We start from the raw sequence: 19,189 nt of genomic DNA on the forward strand, positions 1-19,189 counted from the left end.
GTGTGTGTGTGTGTGTGTGTGTGTGTGTGTGTGTGTGTGTGTGTGTGTGTGTGTGATATTAACAACAGCGATCAGGTTTACTCACCGACTCTGAAGTTGGGTGCTGTTAGCGTATCGGTGGTGTGGCCGTTTTCACTGATGATGGTGGTGGTGTTTCCTTTCTCGCAGTTGTTTTGACATCTGCTTCCTATGCAGGTCACTTTGCAAATGGTAGGTGTGAAGACCACCTTAATCCTTCCTGTATGATTTCCGACTGTGGTGGAAAAGATGGCAGAAAGCAGCAGGAGGGGGAGGGAGAGCAGAGCAAGTCGGGTTATTCTTTCATCCATTGGAAGTTAAACCACTTTCAGGCTGAAGCTTGTCTCGATCATCTGGTGAAACAACAAAACAACGTAAAAAAAAAAAAAAAAAGCTAGTGTGCAATTTACAAGTGTTGAAAAGCTGAGGATGTATCCTCCTTCAAACTACTCGTCTAGCTTTCCTCCTCCTTCACCACTGCTCCTAAACCCAGTGGCGCCTCTGAAATGTGAGCGAGAAGAAAGGGGAGAAAAAAACGTGGGAGAGGTAAGCAAACACAACTCTGGGATGGCATCCAATTCTTCATCAGAAGTCTGTGAGAGGTGGAAATTAAGCTTTATTTCACAACAAACAGCTCATGCCAACGTCAGCTTCCACCCCTCTTTTCTCTCCACTCGTCTTTTCTCACAACTCGAGCATCTGACACGAAGAAGAGAAGCTCATGAAAATCCTAATTATCTGAAAGAAGTTGGCCTCAGAGGGATTGAAACAAAAGGCTGCGGCGTCTCTTCGCCCCCTGCAGGAGAGCCAACGCTCCTGGCAGGAAGAAAAGATGAAGGTTGGTCAAAGACCCTCCCATCTGTCTCAGCGTTCAGCACAAGCAGCCTCCTACCTCCTGGAAGATCTGACATTTGCTTCATCTTTTACCTTTCATTCTCACGTTTCTGGATCTGTTTCCTGTGCACTGATTCTGACATCCCTGTGTCGGGTCCAGACCCGAGACTCTGCCCCTCACGGCTTCGTCTGTCAGCTGTTCACGCCAGACTCACTCAGTAAACCAAGCAGGCGAAGGAATGGCTTCCTAAACCTCCGAGGCAAGAAAAACCACAGCATAACACACCCTGCTATAACTAAACACTTACTAATATGTGAAAAATTAAAATTATGTGGACTTAATATGATGGTGGATACATATACAGTTTTAATGTTTCAACTGCAGCAAGTTATTTAACCTTAATGAGTATCCTCCCGTGCTTGTGGAAAAGATGTTTGTTTGTTAAAGAAGGGTTGCTTTATTTGCATCAAGCAGAGAAAACATCCCTGGAGATGCAGAACTTACTAAAACTGGATTACGAACAGCCCAAACTAATAAATAAAAAAAACTGAAAAGACGGTGTCGAACCATCATCTTCCAGGAAGAAATAAGCTCAGAAAACATCCTGAAGGATTGTGATTAAACATGAGATCAAATGGGAGAAAAACAACAGTAGATCTCAGGACTGTGTTTAATGGTGAACGTAAGAACATTTCCAAATGAACAATGTGAAGGAACTCAGTGGATCAGGACTGATTTACTTTGCAGCCATAAGAAAACCACTAAACAGTGAGGCTAACTGGAGAAGAAGGCTTCAGTTTGCTGGGAGCAGAAAGATTAGACTCCGGACTGGAAGAAGGTCATGTGGTCTGATCCAGACTTACCCTCTTCCAGAGTGATGGAGCATCAGGATAAGAAGAGAGACTTTTATTTGAAGGAGATGTTTCTTAATTAAATAAAAGTGATTTGCCGTTTTTGTTTGATTTATTTGATTATATGTGTCTTTCTACACCGTGGCTCGGCTCGACTGAAGGATGAGCGTACTAAAACATGCAGCGAGTTTGCACACGTAAAAGGAGTACAAACTGACTTATTAACATCATGCACTGAGGGTTGCATCTTTTAAACAAGCTAAATAGAGCATCTCCATCCTGTTAGTATATCTGCAACAATGAATATTTAATATGGGCCATACACACTATTTTGTGTGAGTTGTGAGAAAAAATGGAAATATTCTGTAATTCATTGCAAAAGTTTAGCAAGAAAATGATAAAGAGAAAGCTGGGCCCAACCAAATGTTAAACTATTTTATAGCCTGACAGTGTGTGTGTGTGTGTGTGTGTGTGTGTGTATCGTTTCAAGTTCATTGTAAATTCAAGGATTTTTAAATCAGTACTTTCCTTCATATGACCATACATGACTTACTGTATGGAAGTGCGCAGAAAAACAAGTAGTACAACAATAAATTAAGTCTTTTATCTTTTAATAAAAGCATCATAAGAATAATGATTAAATTCCCTTTGAAGACCTGGTTCATTACTCAAATCATGCAGTTAAAAATTATCATTTGCCAAATAGATTTAAAAGAAACTGTGTCTCAACTATTCATTCATTTATTATCCTAACCGCTTAGTCCGGGGAAGCTGGAGCCTATCCCAGCAGTCTTTGGGTGAAAGGCAGGGTACAGCTTGGACAGCTCACCAGTCCATCGCAGGTGTGTGTGTATATATATATATATATATATATATATATATATATATATATATATACACACACACACAAAAGGCTGGAAAAGTAGGTGCCACAAATCAGAAACAAGTGGAAAAGCATTCGACAACTAATTATGTTAATTTGCAACAGATCTGTAAGATGACGGGTATAAAAGGAGCATTTCAGAGAGGCAGAGTCTTTCAGATGGAAAGATGTACAGAGGTTCACCAATCTGAGACAAACTAATGGGTTTTGGCTGCAGACTGGAGAATGAGGCGGGGCTGGATATCAAGCCCCGCCCTCTCAACATTTTGATTGGTGGCCGTTGCTAACCCTAACCCTAACCCAATCACAGGCATTTGACATCCAACTCCGCCCAATATCCAGCTCAATTCTCCAGGCTGCAGCCAGGGGGTTATTGGGACAAATTGGGTCTAAAATTGTAGAACAATTTCAGAAAATTTTTCCTGAAACATTGTAGATCCCACCATCTACAGTGTAAAATATCATCAGAAGATTGAGAGATGTTGGCGAAATCTCTGTATGCATGAACAAGGCTGGATGCTGGTGATGTTCTGCATTAAAAGCAGACACGATTCTACTGGAAACCACTGCATGGACTCAGGAAAATTCCCAGAAATCCCAGTCTGTGAACACTTTTTACAGACAGGGATGGATGGATGTATAGATGAATGGATGGACGGATGGATGGATGGATGGATGTATAGATGAATGGATGGATGGATGGATGGCTAGAGGGACAGATGGACATATGGATGGATGGATGGACGTATGGATGGATGGATGGATGGATGGATGGATGGATAGACGGATGGATAATTGGAAATGAAAAGGCAGCCCCATGTTCTACACGATGCTAACATGTAAGTATTTGGCGAGGCTCTGAGGAGCAGCGATGGTAAAAACTTCCCTCCCTCCGCTTCTCTTCTCCATCTGTGTGAGTTTACACACATTGCCAGCAGATTTTGCCAGTCTTGTCGAACATATGGAGAGGAAGTCAGGAGAGCATCGCAGACAAAACACAGACATCAATCAACCGGAGGGAAAAAAACGGAGAGATTTATCCCTCGGCAGGAGAGGAGAGACGATGTAAATACAGAAGTCTGAAGGGAATTTTCTTTTCTTTCTGATGTTTTCTGTTACATTTACGGCTTCTTTGAGTCATTCGTGGGGATACCGTGGAGGCCTCAGAGGACAGAGGAGATCAGCAGACTATAAAGTCAAGGCACGATCAGCCAGGTTAAAACCTCCATGGATCAGATTTGTTTCAGCTAATCTCCCAGGTGGAAGTGTCAGAAGCGCTTCAACACCTCCATCAGTGCTCGTGTTATAAAACAGCCATTTAAGATGATAATAATAATTACCTGGAAAAAGTGGCAGATCAAATTCTTGGTTTCTTGACAGTAACAGTTTATTACCCAGAAGAATTAATGTGGACTTGGCAGTTTTTACAGTTTGATTTTACGGTTTCGTTTGGCCCTGGTGAGGGCAACAAGCCAAGCTGCTCCTTAACCCTTTAAATTCCACTAAATGATTGTGTCCCCCCAAAAGCTATGACTTCTACCATCACCTTTTCTCAGGATTGTCAGTGTGATGGTAAGCTTACTCTTTAGGGAATCTATGGACATTTTATCAGGCATTTTGTGGCAGCATTTACAATCCTGCCACAAAATGTAGTGTTTCTCATTGTTTATCACATTTAATTAATAATAAAAAAAAGACTACTACTGTGTTGCTAGGGGAAATCTATTTTGACTTGGAAATGACAAAGAAGCCATTTCCTGCCAAACTTTTCACCAATCCGGGAGCTTAAATTGACGATAATGTTCAATCAGAAACAGCCAAAGATGAACAAGTGAGCAGAAAGTTCTGTGTGTGTCTGAAGAGAAGAAAAATAATGATCTTCTATGGCTGGAATAAAGAGGAGAAGATGGGTCTGAAACACAGTAGTGCCAAGAAGCATCTGATTTGGAGTGGGTTTTGTGGAGACAGCAGGTAAATGGTAGCATAAATAGCTATAAATGAGGAAAAAGCAGTTATGCTCATTGCTCTTATAGTTATGGGTAGTCTAGCCATCCTTTACTTATGTAGCAATGGGGATGTCACCTGATGCACTGAGAAGTACCTCGCTCTATTTCTCTAATGTATTAATGTATAAATATATGCCAATATTGCCGTCTCTAACTTATTTCTCCTTTTTTCCGCAGGTCTTCCTGAATAAGTGCAGTTGTACATGTTGTTCCGTCTTTCCTGTCGTCTCCACCCCAACCAGTCGAGGCAGATGGCTGCCCTCCCTGAGCCGGGTTCTGCCGGAGGTTTTCTTCCTGTTAAAGGGGAGTTTTTTCCTTCCCACTGTCGCCTCGTGCAGCTCAGGATGGGGGATTGGATGCAAGTCATGACTCGATGCAATCAGTTGGTTTCTATTATAGGATATGTATGAACTGGCTTGAAATGATGTGTCTGTAAAGTGTCCTGTGACAACATTGTTGTGAAGTGGTGCTATACAAATAAAAGTTTAATTGAATTGAATATGTAAATAGTTTCTGTTTGTTGCATTTTCTCCTGAAAGCCCAGACTCAAGAGAATGATGTGCAGATAGAAAAGGCTGACTCACTGTTTATCTGTTATTTCTACAAAGTACTATCAGTACTTACTGATAACTGATGCTGTCCTGAACAGATCATTTCTGCGTGGTGACTGGGATTAAAAAGACTGGGCACATTCATGCATGTTTGAATATTAAAAAAAACAAAAAAAACAGGTGGACCGAAAACAGCAAAATAAAGGCTTTAAGTCTTAAGGGCTAAATATGAACTCCACATTAAAATAAAACTCAGATTGGTGTACATTTGTTGCAGACATCCTGGCATTCTGGATCCTTCCTGATGGAGCCCTCAGCCCGAGCTGCTCGCATTTGTCTGAGGTTATTTTGGAAATGTGGGAGAGCTGAGGGAAAGCTGAGGGCAGACGGGGAATAACTTTCCCAGATGTGGCACAAAGCCGGCTGCTGACAGGCCGTCTGTCGCGTGGGACAGGCCTGAACGGAGAGGCTGCGGGCTTCCTGATTTAAAAGAGCAAACACATCTGTAACTTTCACAAAGTGTGGCGCTGAAACCAGCTGCTGGGTTTCTCTTCATTTAGCCTTGTAGACAAGAACTATAGCTAAATTATCACGGCTTCTTTCCACATATATCTATATGTAAGGAAATATGAGACATCAATTTAAATCTATGCATCACACATGGATATGCTGAGACCTGTGGCTTCGTTGTTTGATGATTATGAATGATGGTCTGACTGCAATTTCGTACAAAATATAATTACTTTTAAAAGGGAAAATTTTGTTTTAATATATATATATATATATATATATATATATATATATATATATATATATATATATATATATATATATATATATATTTTATTTTTTTTATTTTTTTTTTTTTTTTTTTTTTTACCCCTAAAATTTAAAATATAAAATGAAACTCAAACATGTAAATAAACAAAACCACTTAACCGAGGCAAAACACTGTTGGGAAAAATTGGTTTTTCTTATTAACAGGTTAACTGTTATTTTCCTGGTGCAGATCGAACGTTGCTGAATGTGGAAGCTGAACTAAAGGAAATTTCACATGATGTGTCTGAAACAAGCCGGAAAAGCCAAAGTTTCTCCAAGTACTATTCTACAGTAACCTGGCAGACACTTTTGGCCAAAGCAACATACACCTAAGAAGTGATCAGTTAACGTAACACACAGCTGGGACTCAAACCAGCAACCTTCTTGCTGTGAGTCCACAGTGCTAACCACAGTGGATGGATGGATGGATGGACGGATGGATGGATGGATAGATGGATGGATGGATGGATAGAGGGACAGATGGACGTATGGATGAATGGATGGACAGATGGATGGATGGATAGATGGATGGATGTATAGATGAATGGATGGACGGATGGATGGATGGATGGATGGATGGATGGATGGATGGATGGATGGATGGATGGATGGATAGATGGATGGATGGATGGATGGATGGATAGAGGGACAGATGGACGTATGGATGAATGGATGGACAGATGGATGGATGGATAGATGGATGGATGTATAGATGAATGGATGGACGGATGGATGGATGGATGGATGGATGGATGGATGGACGGATGGATGGATGGATGGATGTATAGATGAATGGATGGACGGATGGATGGATGGACGATGAATGGATGGATGGATGGATGGATGGATGTATAGATGAATGGCTGGACGGATGGATGGATGGACGGATGAATGGATGGATGGATGGATGGATGGATGGACGGATGGATGGATGGATGGATGGATGGATGGACGGATGGATGGATGGATGGATGGATGGATGGATGGATGGACGGATGGATGGATGGACGGATGGATGGACGGATGAATGGATGTATAGATGAATGGATGGACGGATGGATGGATGGATGGATGGACGGATGGATGGATGGACGGATGAATGGATGTATAGATGAATGGATGGACGGATGGATGGATGGATGGATGGACGGATGGATGGATGGATGGATGGATGGATGGACGGATGGATGGACGGACTTCACAGTGCTGAAGTGATTCCACAGAAGCTTCCTCAGATCTTCAGATCAGATGGTTGAGCTGAACTAGAGGAGCTAAAATAAGACCTTAGAATAAGCTGAATATTTATTTGAAAGTTATATCTGGAAATGTCCTCCATGTCCCATGTCTTTCCGTCTGAAGTTTGTCCATCTCTGAGGCATTCACAGACTGCTGGAGGAAGCTCGACGGAGCAGAGGAGGTTATTTTAAAGCTGAACATCAGCTCTCCTCTGTCTTCTGACCTCCTCATTCATTTTCCCGGGTCGGACCGCCTGCCTGTGGTCAGAAAAACGACCGCTTTAGAAAATATTGACTTCTTGGTAGATGCATCGCGGCTGGTGAGTCTGCTGCCGGAGGTCGGCCTTGAGTCTCTGACAAGCCACAGTGACCAAGCTGGTGAAGAACGACTGTAGTTAATCTGTCAGATGGAAGACGGCGACCACGACACAGAAAACAATGACTGAGCCAAATCCCAAACAGGAAAACTCTGCTTCTCGGGCTCAGAAGTGTCTCAGGAATTCCTCATGTTTCAGCAGATTGAGGCTTGCGCCAACTGCTCGCTTCAGTCTCGTTTCTACCTCCTCGTCTCTGTGTGGATGTGGCCTCACAAAATGAAAGTAATAACTCATTTGGGACAGCTCCAAGCAGCAGGCAGTGTTTAAGTCTTTATGTTATTATCGCTGGAGCTGCAACTTGAACAAATCCTTTCACTGCCAGCAAATGCAATCACTTCTGAACACAAGGATCATTCAGATGATTTCCTGCAAACACACCACTTCACCAGGACTCCCGGCATTCATCACCAGCAAAAGTTGCATTTTAGAAACAGACTGTTTGACATGAACAACCATTTGACGTAGAAATCTGGATTTATTAGTTATGCAGCATAAACTCACCATCCACTGCCTTCCCTGTTTAACTTCCTGTGACATAGAAGTCTAACCAGCCAATCACGTGGCAGTCTTATGGCATGACATGGTGAAGACATCTTGCTGAAGTTCAAACTAAGCATCAGAATGAGGAAGAAAGAAGATTTACGTGACTTTGAACGCAGCATGGTTGTTGGTCTGGGTGTTTACTGGCATTTTCACACCCAACCATCTCTAGAGTTTACAGAGAAGGTCTGAAGAAACTGAGAAACTGGAAACTGAGGCTACAATTCACACAGACTCACCAGAACTGGACAATAGAAGATGGAGAAACGTTGCTGGTCTGATGAGTCTCCAGTTCAGCTCCACATTCACATGGTAGGATCAGAATCTGCTGGAAGCATGAAAGCATGTCCACCCATACTGGCCACTCTTCCATCAACAGGTCTCGGTACGTATTTTTAATCATCTCCACAAGCAAAAACCGGAGAAGATCACCAGAAGATCCGTTCTTTTCACATCTATGGCTGTGCGGCTGATATGACCCCTTGGTGGAAACAGGCTGTTTCGTTCCCTCAGTACCAACATGGTTTAACCTCCACAGCCTACTGGCTGACCATGTCCATCCCTTTCTGAGCACAGTGTAGCATCTTCTGATGGAAGCTTCCAGCAGGATGATGCACCATGTCACAAAGCTCACATCATCTCCACCATGACGATGAGTTCACGGTCCTCCAACGGCCTCCACAGTCACCAGATCTACATCCAACAGAGCAGCTTTGGGATGTGGTGGAACGGGAGATTCTCATCATGATGTGCAGCAACTGCGTGATGCTTCATGTCGACATGGAGCAAAATCTCCTTACTTCCTCATTCTGATGCTCAGTTTAAGATGTCTTCATCATGTCATGCCATGAGACTTCATGTCAACATGGAGCAAAAAACAAAAAAAAAGTTTCCACCTTGTTGAATCCATTACATCCAGAGCTAACTTTGGTTGGTGATGTTGAACTTATGAAGGTAAAATAATCTAACCGGTGACAGACTAAGGACAGAACCAGTGGCGTCATGCACCTCTGACCAGATGGCCAGAAGTACAAAATCTTTCTTTAAAGAAGAAGAAAATCCATTTTTTTTATCCATTTATCTTTGACTTTAACTGAACTTTCTTGTAACTGTGCACTTCCGGTTGCTATTGACCCATTAATCCAGCGTTTCTGAAGAGTCTCTTCCAGATGAGATGTTCTCAGAATAGATAAGTAATTTTGAAGGTGGAAAAGAACATGAAACCAGGAATGAAAACAGTTGATTGGTGTTTGGAGTAAATGTTAAAGGACAAATGAGAGTTAAAGTCCAGTCTCAGCTTGCTGTTGGAGAACTCCACAACGAGAAGGGTGGATGTGGACGGCAGCGTGAGGTTACCTGCTTAACAGGTTCGGCCCCCATCACATGGCCACATCCCCACCAACCCTCTGATCACCTCCTGATGTTCTACCAGTTTCCCCCACAGTTTCCCTGTGCTGCTTATTCTCCTGCATTCACTTATTCCTTCATCTCTTCATCTGTCTATCCATCCATCATCCATCCATCCATCCATCTGTCCACCGTCTATCCATCCATCCATCATCCATCCATTTATCCATCCATCCATCCATCCACCGTCTATCCATCCATCCATCCATCCATCCATTTATCCATCCATCCATCCATCCATCCACCGTCTATCCATCCATCCATCATCCATCCATCCATCCATCTGTCCACCGTCTATCCATCCATCCATCATCCATCCATCCATCCATCTGTCCACCGTCTATCCATCCATCCATCATCCATCCATTTATCCATCCATCCATCCATCCATCCACCATCGGTCCATCCATCCATCCACCCATCCCACTATGCATCCATCCATCCATCCATCCATCCATTTATCCATCCATCCATCCATCCATCCACCGTCTGTCCATCCATCCATCCACCCATCCATCCATCCACCTATCCATCCATCCATTTATCCATCCATCCACCGTCCATCCATCCATCCATCCATCCATCCCACTGTCCATTCATCCATCCATCCTACTGTCATCCATCCATCCACCGTTCTTCCATCAATTCATCAATTCATCCATCCATCCATCCATCCATCGATCTGTGCACCAATCCATCCATCCATCCATCGTCTGTCCATCAGTCCATCACTGCATCTGTCCATCTGTACATCCATCCATCCATCCATCCATCCAACCGTTCATCCATTCATCCATCCATCCATCTGTGCACCAATCCATCCATCCATCCATCGTCTGTCCATCAGTCCATCAGTGCATCTGTCCATCTGTTCATCCATCCATCCATCTTTTTCTTTTTTGTCAGGTACTGGGAATGATGATGGGACCATGTGACACCAATCAGACAATCCTACCAGAAAACTCTCTGACATCTCCATTTATTCATTAAACCAGTCAACCCACATTATGGGAGGAGTGGCTCCTTACTGGTGAATTAATAAACAACCTGTAGTTGAACAGACAACAATAAACAACATCCCTGCAGATCATTGTAGAAGAAACATCATGGCACCACGACAGACTCACCGTGGACGGGGTTTTGACCCACTGTGAGGGGAATCGGCCTTTCAGGTTTGGGCTGGACGTGCGTCTGCGTGTGTGTGGTGTGTGTGTGGTAATATTTGGGCTTGATGTGGTACTGCTGGTTCTGTCCAGGGTGAATGGACACGGGTCGAATCCTGGAAGATAAAGAAAAAACACATTTAAACAAGAAGCAAAGAGTTAAAAAGCAACATACTGCAAACTGAAATACACACACACACACACACACACACATAAATTACATTTTTTGCATTTGTGATTTTTTGTGCAAAAAAAAAAAAAAAACATTCCTGTTCAACAATTCAGATCAGATCACACGGAAGTTGCAATGAATCTGCAATAATGATGGGAATGATACTGGGAATGATGGTTGAAGTGATGCTGGGAATGATTCTGGGAATAACGATGGGAATGATGCTTGGAATTATAGTAGAAGTGATGCTGGGAATCATACTGGGAATAATACTAGGAATGATGCTGGAAATGATACTGGGAATGATGCTGGGAATGACACTAGGATTATAGTAGAAGTGATGCTGGGAATCATACTGGGAATAATACTAGGAATGATGCTGGGAATGATGCTGGGAATGATTCTGGGAATGACACTAGGATTATAGTAGAAGTGATGCTGGGAATCATACTGGGAATAATACTAGGAATGATGCTGGGAATAATACTAGGAATGATGCTGGGAATGATACTGGGAATGATGCTGGGAATGACACTAGGATTATAGTAGAAGTGATGCTGGGAATCATACTGGGAATAATACTAGGAATGATGCTGGAAATGATACTGGGAATGATGCTGGGAATGACACTAGGATTATAGTAGAAGTGATGCTGGGAATCATACTGGGAATAATACTAGGAATGATGCTGGGAATGATGCTGGGAATGATTCTGGGAATGACACTAGGATTATAGTAGAAGTGATGCTGGGAATCATACTGGGAATAATACTAGGAATGATGCTGGGAATGATGCTGGGAATGATTCTGGGAATAACGATGGGAATGATGCTTGGAATTATAGTGGAGGTGATGCTGGGAATCATACTGGGAATGATGGTGGAAGTGATGCTGGGAATGATGCTTGGAATGATACTGTGAACTATGGTGGAAATTATGCTGGAATGATGCTGTATTAGTGATGAAATTGTGCTAATATTATGCTGAGGGAGACTGTGGAAAGATGCTGGGAATGCTAGTGACAATGGGAATGATACTGGGAAGATGCTGGAATTTATTCTGGAAATGATGCTGGGAAGGATTTTATGAAAGATGCTTGGTGATCTGGTGATTTACAAAGAGCAAAATTCAGCTGTTTGATCATAAATCGCTCTACTTGACCACCATTGTAAAAGAAAAACCAACAACACACATTCTGCCAGGGAACGGAAACTTTTGGTATTTTCTGCTACCAGTTAGACAATAAACCGTAACATCAGCCAGTTTCCTCCCAGTAAAACCGTCTGTGGTCGTCATTTCACAGCAGGTGTCTTTCCTGTGACAGAGGCCAGCTGTTTCCTCCTCGCTGACCCGGTTGAGCTTCAAACTTTCATCCCAGAGAGCAGCAGCAGCATCTCTGATTAACAGCAGAGATCTCCTCTTAAGCAGGCAGTCCTCTGCCAGCATCTGTGAATCAGCGCGCTGTTGTGGGATCTATGCCCTTACATAAAACCATTTCCCCAACTGCTGCCAAATTCCTGCAGGTCTTCCAGCACTGAGTCATCATCCTGGACTTCCTGGTCCCAGTCCGTTGCCTCTGAGATTAGACTGGGGACATGGCTCGCGTAACGACAATAATACAGCAGAAATGCTTTAATTCCTCATTTCAACCTAATGAAGATTAGTAAATGATATGTTTAGCAGTAAAATCCTAAAATGAGTGTTAGGCGGATCATTTCTCTGTTGTAATCGTGTTTATAGGTAATAAATGGTTATAAAGTCTGTTTATTTCCGTTAAAAAATGAGCCAAATTTGTGAGAAGATGGATCAGAGGTATGAGGAGCGGAGCTGAGCATGTCTGGAAAACAACGCCGAGGCTCCAGGTTCAGGTTAGCTGTGGGTCTGAGACCAACAGGCTCAGGCTATATGGGGCGATTTGATAGTTAGTCATAAAATAACCCCAATTTTTTCTTTTTTAAAGCAGACATCAGGACACACTTTGGATCAAGAACTCTAAAAATGCTTCGAATAAACAATTGAAACCTTTTTCACTCCAACTGGAAGAACCTCAAAATCAGCTGATTGGCCAGGAACGACACATGTCCACTACATCCTCCAACTCTGACACGGGATATATGATCGCCAGTCTGTGCTGGGTGATCTAGAAACACCAGTTTCAGCTGACGGAGGAGCAGAGAGATGAAATCTCACGCTGCCGTCAGAAACTTTACGGTTAAACCTGCATCCTACATCCAGACTAGAGTCCATCTGGACTCATTTAGGTTCTGAGGTAACAGAGCCGAAAAGATGCAGCTTGAATGCAGCTGGATGACTTCTAAGGAACCAGATCCCAGTCCAGCTTCAGGGAGCAGATCCCAGTCCGGCTTCAGGAACCAGATCCCGGTCCGGCTTCAGGGAGCAGATCCCAGTCCGGCTTCAGGAACCAGATCCCGGTCCAGCTTCAGGAACCAGATCCCGGTCCGGCTTCAGGGAGCAGATCCCAGTCCGGCTTCAGGAACCAGATCCCGGTCCGGCTTCAGGGAGCAGATCCCAGTCCGGCTTCAGGAACCAGATCCCGGTCCGGCTTCAGGAACCAGATCCCGGTCGGGCACCAGATCCCGGTCCGGCTTCAGGAACCAGATCCCGGTCCGGTTTCCAGGAGCAGATCCCGGGCCGGCTTCAGGGAGCAGATCCTGGTCCGGCTTCAGGGAGCAGATCCCGGTCCGGCTTCAGGAACCAGATCCCGGTCCGGCACCAGATCCCGGTCCGGCTTCAGGAAGCAGATCCCGGTCCGGCTTCAGGAACCAGATCCCAGTCCAGCTTCAGGAACCAGATCCTGGTCCGGCTTCAGGGAGCAGATCCCAGTCCAGCTTCAGGAACCAGATCCCGGTCCGACCTCAGGAACCAGATCCCGGTCTGGCACCAGATCCCGGTCCGGCTTCAGGGAGCAGATCCCGGTCCGGCACCAGATCCCGGTCCGGCTTCAGGAACCAGATCCCGGTCCGGTTTCCAGGAGCAGATCCCAGTCTGGTTTCAGGGAGCAGATCCCGGTCCGGCTTCAGGAACCAGATCCCGGTCCGACCTCAGGAACCAGATCCCGGTCTGGCACCAGATCCCGGTCCGGCTTCAGGGAGCAGATCCCGGTCCGGCTTCAGGAACCAGATCCCGGTCCGGCTTCAGGAACCAGATCCCGGTCCGGCACCAGATCCCGGTCCGGCTTCAGGAACCAGATCCCGGTCCGGTTTCCAGGAGCAGATCCCAGTCTGGTTTCAGGGAGCAGATCCCGGTCCGGCTTCAGGGAGCAGATCCCGGTCCGGCTTCAGGAACCAGATCCCGGTCCGGCACCAGATCCCGGTCCGGCTTCAGGAACCAGATCCCGGTCCGGCTTCAGGAACCAGATCCCGGTCCGGCACCAGATCCCGGTCCGGCTTCAGGAACCAGATCCCGGTCCAGCTTCAGGGACCAGATCCCGGTCCGGCTTCAGGGAGCAGATCCCAGTCCAGCTTCAGGAACCAGATCCTGGTCCGGCTTCAGGGAGCAGATCCCAGTCCAGCTTCAGGAACCAGATCCCGGTCTGGCTTCAGGAACCAGATCCCGGTCCGACCTCAGGAACCAGACCCCGGTCTGGCACCAGATCCCGGTCCGGCTTCAGGGAGCAGATCCCGGTCCGGCTTCAGGAACCAGATCCCGGTCCGGCTTCAGGAACCAGATCCCGGTCCGACCTCAGGAACCAGATCCCGGTCTGGCACCAGATCCCGGTCCGGCTTCAGGGAGCAGATCCCGGTCCGGCTTCAGGAACCAGATCCCGGTCCGGCTTCAGGAACCAGATCCCGGTCCGGCACCAGATCCCGGTCCGGCTTCAGGAACCAGATCCCGGTCCGGTTTCCAGGAGCAGATCCCAGTCTGGTTTCAGGGAGCAGATCCCGGTCCGGCTTCAGGGAGCAGATCCCGGTCCGGCTTCAGGAACCAGATCCCGGTCCGGCACCAGATCCCGGTCCGGCTTCAGGAACCAGATCCCGGTCCGGCTTCAGGAACCAGATCCCGGTCCGGCACCAGATCCCGGTCCGGCTTCAGGAACCAGATCCCGGTCCAGCTTCAGGGACCAGATCCCGGTCCGGCTTCAGGGAGCAGATCCCAGTCCAGCTTCAGGAACCAGATCCTGGTCCGGCTTCAGGGAGCAGATCCCAGTCCAGCTTCAGGAACCAGATCCCGGTCTGGCTTCAGGAACCAGATCCCGGTCCGACCTCAGGAACCAGACCCCGGTCTGGCACCAGATCCCGGTCCGGCTTCAGGGAGCAGATCCCGGTCCGGCTTCAGGAACCAGATCCCGGTCCGGCACCAGATCCCGGTCCGGCTTCAGGAACCAGATCCCGGTCCGGTTTCCAGGAGCAGATCCCAGTCTGGTTTCAGGGAGCAGATCCCGGTCCGGCTTCAGGAACCAGATCCCGGTCCGGCACCAGATCCCGGTCCGGCTTCAGGAACCAGATCCCGGTCCGGTTTGCAGGAGCAGATCCCAGTCTGGTTTCAGGGAGCAGATCCCGGTCCGGCTTCAGGAACCAGATCCCGGTCCAGCTTCAGGGACCAGATCCCGGTCCGGCTTCAGGGAGCAGATCCCAGTCCAGCTTCAGGAACCAGATCCTGGTCCGGCTTCAGGGAGCAGATCCCAGTCCAGCTTCAGGAACCAGATCCCGGTCTGGCTTCAGGAACCAGATCCCGGTCCGACCTCAGGAACCAGATCCCGGTCTGGCACCAGATCCCGGTCCAGCTTCAGGGAGCAGATCCCGGTCCGGCTTCAGGAACCAGATCCCGGTCCGGCACCAGATCCCGGTCCGGCTTCAGGAACCAGATCCCGGTCCGGTTTCCAGGAGCAGATCCCAGTCTGGTTTCAGGGAGCAGATCCCGGTCCGGCTTCAGGAACCAGATCCCGGTCCGACCTCAGGAACCAGATCCCGGTCTGGCACCAGATCCCGGTCCGGCTTCAGGAACCAGATCCCGGTCCGGCTTCAGGAACCAGATCCCGGTCCGGTTTCCAGGAGCAGATCCCAGTCTGGTTTCAGGGAGCAGATCCCGGTCCGGTTTCCAGGAGCAGATCCCGGTCCGGCTTCAGGAACCAGATCCCGGTCCGGCACCAGATCCCGGTCCGTCTTCAGGGAGCAGATCCCGGTCCGGCTTCAGGAACCAGATCCCGGTCCAGCTTCAGGGAGCAGATCCCGGTCCGGCTTCAGGAACCAGATCCCGGTCCAGCTTCAGGGAGCAGATCCCGGTCTGGCTTCAGGAACCAGATCCCGGTCCGGCTTCAGGAACCAGATCCCGGTCCAGCTTCAGGAACCAGATCCCGGTCCGGCTTCAGGAACCAGATCCCGGTCCAGCTTCAGGAACCAGATCCCGGTCCGGCACCAGATCCCGGTCCGGCTTCAGGAACCAGATCCTGGTCCGGTTTCCAGGAGCAGATCCCAGTCTGGTTTCAGGGAGCAGATCCCGGTCCGGTTTCAGGGAGCAGATCCTGGTCCGGCTTCAGGAACCAGATCCCGGTCCAGCTTCAGGAACCAGATCCCAGTCCGGCTTCAGGAACCAGATCCCGGTCCAGCTTCAGGAACCAGATCCCGGTCCGGCTTCAGGGAGCAGATCCCAGTCCGGCTTCAGGAACCAGATCCCGGTCCGGCACCAGATCCCGGTCCGGTTTCAGGAACCAGATCCCGGTCCGGTTTCCAGGAGCAGATCCCAGTCTGGTTTCAGGGAGCAGATCCCGGTCCGGTTTCAGGGAGCAGATCCTGGTCCGGCTTCAGGGAGCAGATCCCGGTCCGGCTTCAGGAACCAGATCCCGGTCCGGCACCAGATCCCGGTCCGGCTTCAGGAAGCAGATCCCGGTCCGGCACCAGATCCCGGTCCGGCACCAGATCCCGGTCCGGCTTCAGGAAGCAGATCCCGGTCCGGCACCAGATCCCGGTCCGGCTTCAGGGAGCAGATCCCGGTCCGGCACCAGATCCCGGTCCGGCTTCAGGAACCAGATCCCGGTCCGGCACCAGATCCCGGTCCGGCACCAGATCCCGGTCCAGCTTCAGGGAGCAGATCCCGGTCCGGCACCAGATCCCGGTCCGGCTTCAGGGAGCAGATCCCGGTCCGGCACCAGATCCCGGTCCGGCTTCAGGGAGCAGATCCCGGTCCGACTTCAGGAACCAGATCCCGGTCCAGCTTCAGGGAGCAGATCCCGGTCCGGCTTCAGGAACCAGATTCCGGTCCGGCTTCAGGAACCAGATCCCGGTCCAGCTTCAGGAACCAGATCCCGGTCCGGCACCAGATCCCGGTCCGGCTTCAGGAACCAGATCCCGGTCCGGTTTGCAGGAGCAGATCCCAGTCTGGTTTCAGGGAGCAGATCCCGGTCCGGCTTCAGGAACCAGATCCCGGTCCAGCTTCAGGGACCAGATCCCGGTCCGGCTTCAGGGAGCAGATCCCAGTCCAGCTTCAGGAACCAGATCCTGGTCCGGCTTCAGGGAGCAGATCCCAGTCCAGCTTCAGGAACCAGATCCCGGTCTGGCTTCAGGAACCAGATCCCGGTCCGACCTCAGGAACCAGATCCCGGTCTGGCACCAGATCCCGGTCCAGCTTCAGGGAGCAGATCCCGGTCCGGCTTCAGGAACCAGATCCCGGTCCGGCACCAGATCCCGGTCCGGCTTCAGGAACCAGATCCCGGTCCGGTTTCCAGGAGCAGATCCCAGTCTGGTTTCAGGGAGCAGATCCCGGTCCGGCTTCAGGAACCAGATCCCGGTCCGACCTCAGGAACCAGATCCCGGTCTGGCACCAGATCCCGGTCCGGCTTCAGGAACCAGATCCCGGTCCGGCACCAGATCCCGGTCCGGCTTCAGGAACCAGATCCCGGTCCGGTTTCCAGGAGCAGATCCCAGTCTGGTTTCAGGGAGCAGATCCCGGTCCGGTTTCCAGGAGCAGATCCCGGTCGGGCTTCAGGAACCAGATCCCGGTCCGGCACCAGATCCCGGTCCGTCTTCAGGGAGCAGATCCCGGTCCGGCTTCAGGAACCAGATCCCGGTCCACCTTCAGGGAGCAGATCCCGGTCCGGCTTCAGGAACCAGATCCCGGTCCAGCTTCAGGGAGCAGATCCCGGTCTGGCTTCAGGAACCAGATCCCGGTCCGGCTTCAGGAACCAGATCCCGGTCCAGCTTCAGGAACCAGATCCCGGTCCGGCTTCAGGAACCAGATCCCGGTCCAGCTTCAGGAACCAGATCCCGGTCCGGCACCAGATCCCGGTCCGGCTTCAGGAACCAGATCCTGGTCCGGTTTCCAGGAGCAGATCCCAGTCTGGTTTCAGGGAGCAGATCCCGGTCCGGTTTCAGGGAGCAGATCCTGGTCCGGCTTCAGGAACCAGATCCCGGTCCAGCTTCAGGAACCAGATCCCAGTCCGGCTTCAGGAACCAGATCCCGGTCCAGCTTCAGGAACCAGATCCCGGTCCGGCTTCAGGGAGCAGATCCCAGTCCGGCTTCAGGAACCAGATCCCGGTCCGGCACCAGATCCCGGTCCGGTTTCAGGAACCAGATCCCGGTCCGGTTTCCAGGAGCAGATCCCAGTCTGGTTTCAGGGAGCAGATCCTGGTCCGGCTTCAGGGAGCAGATCCCGGTCCGGCTTCAGGAACCAGATCCCGGTCCGGCACCAGATCCCGGTCCGGCTTCAGGAAGCAGATCCCGGTCCGGCACCAGATCCCGGTCCGGCACCAGATCCCGGTCCGGCTTCAGGAAGCAGATCCCGGTCCGGCACCAGATCCCGGTCCGGCTTCAGGGAGCAGATCCCGGTCCGGCACCAGATCCCGGTCCGGCTTCAGGAACCAGATCCCGGTCCGGCACCAGATCCCGGTCCGGCACCAGATCCCGGTCCAGCTTCAGGGAGCAGATCCCGGTCCGGCACCAGATCCCGGTCCGGCACCAGATCCCGGTCCGGCTTCAGGGAGCAGATCCCGGTCCGGCACCAGATCCCGGTCCGGCTTCAGGGAGCAGATCCCGGTCCGACTTCAGGAACCAGATCCCGGTCCGGCTTCAGGGAGCAGATCCCGGTCCGGCTTCAGGAACCAGATCCCGGTCCAGCTTCAGGAACCAGATCCCGGTCCGGCTTCAGGAACCAGATCCCGGTCCAGCTTCAGGAACCAGATCCCGGTCCGGCTTCAGGAACCAGATCCCGGTCCAGCTTCAGGAACCAGATCCCGGTCCGGCTTCAGGGAGCAGATCCCAGTCCGGCTTCAGGAACCAGATCCCGGTCCGGCACCAGATCCCGGTCCGGTTTCAGGAACCAGATCCCGGTCCGGTTTCCAGGAGCAGATCCCAGTCTGGTTTCAGGGAGCAGATCCCA

At 49.5% G+C, this 19,189-nt stretch overlaps 1 protein-coding gene across 2 annotated transcripts in view; it reads right to left on the reverse strand.

Annotated features, from left to right (window-relative positions):
• Positions 1-19,189, reverse strand: part of ltbp1 (latent transforming growth factor beta binding protein 1) — a 167,359-nt gene that overhangs the window by 91,429 nt on the left and 56,741 nt on the right. For both annotated transcript variants that reach the window (XM_079249192.1, XM_079249191.1), the window contains exons 4-5: positions 10,650-10,801; positions 86-253 (exon numbers count right to left, since the gene is read on the reverse strand). In XM_079249192.1, coding sequence (XP_079105318.1) covers positions 86-253; positions 10,650-10,801 — 320 coding nt within the window. The remainder of the gene's footprint in view (positions 1-85; positions 254-10,649; positions 10,802-19,189) is intronic.

Source organism: Telmatherina bonti (genome assembly GCF_933228915.1).
Source record: "Telmatherina bonti genome assembly, chromosome: 11".
Lineage (NCBI taxonomy): Eukaryota > Metazoa > Chordata > Actinopteri > Atheriniformes > Telmatherinidae > Telmatherina > Telmatherina bonti.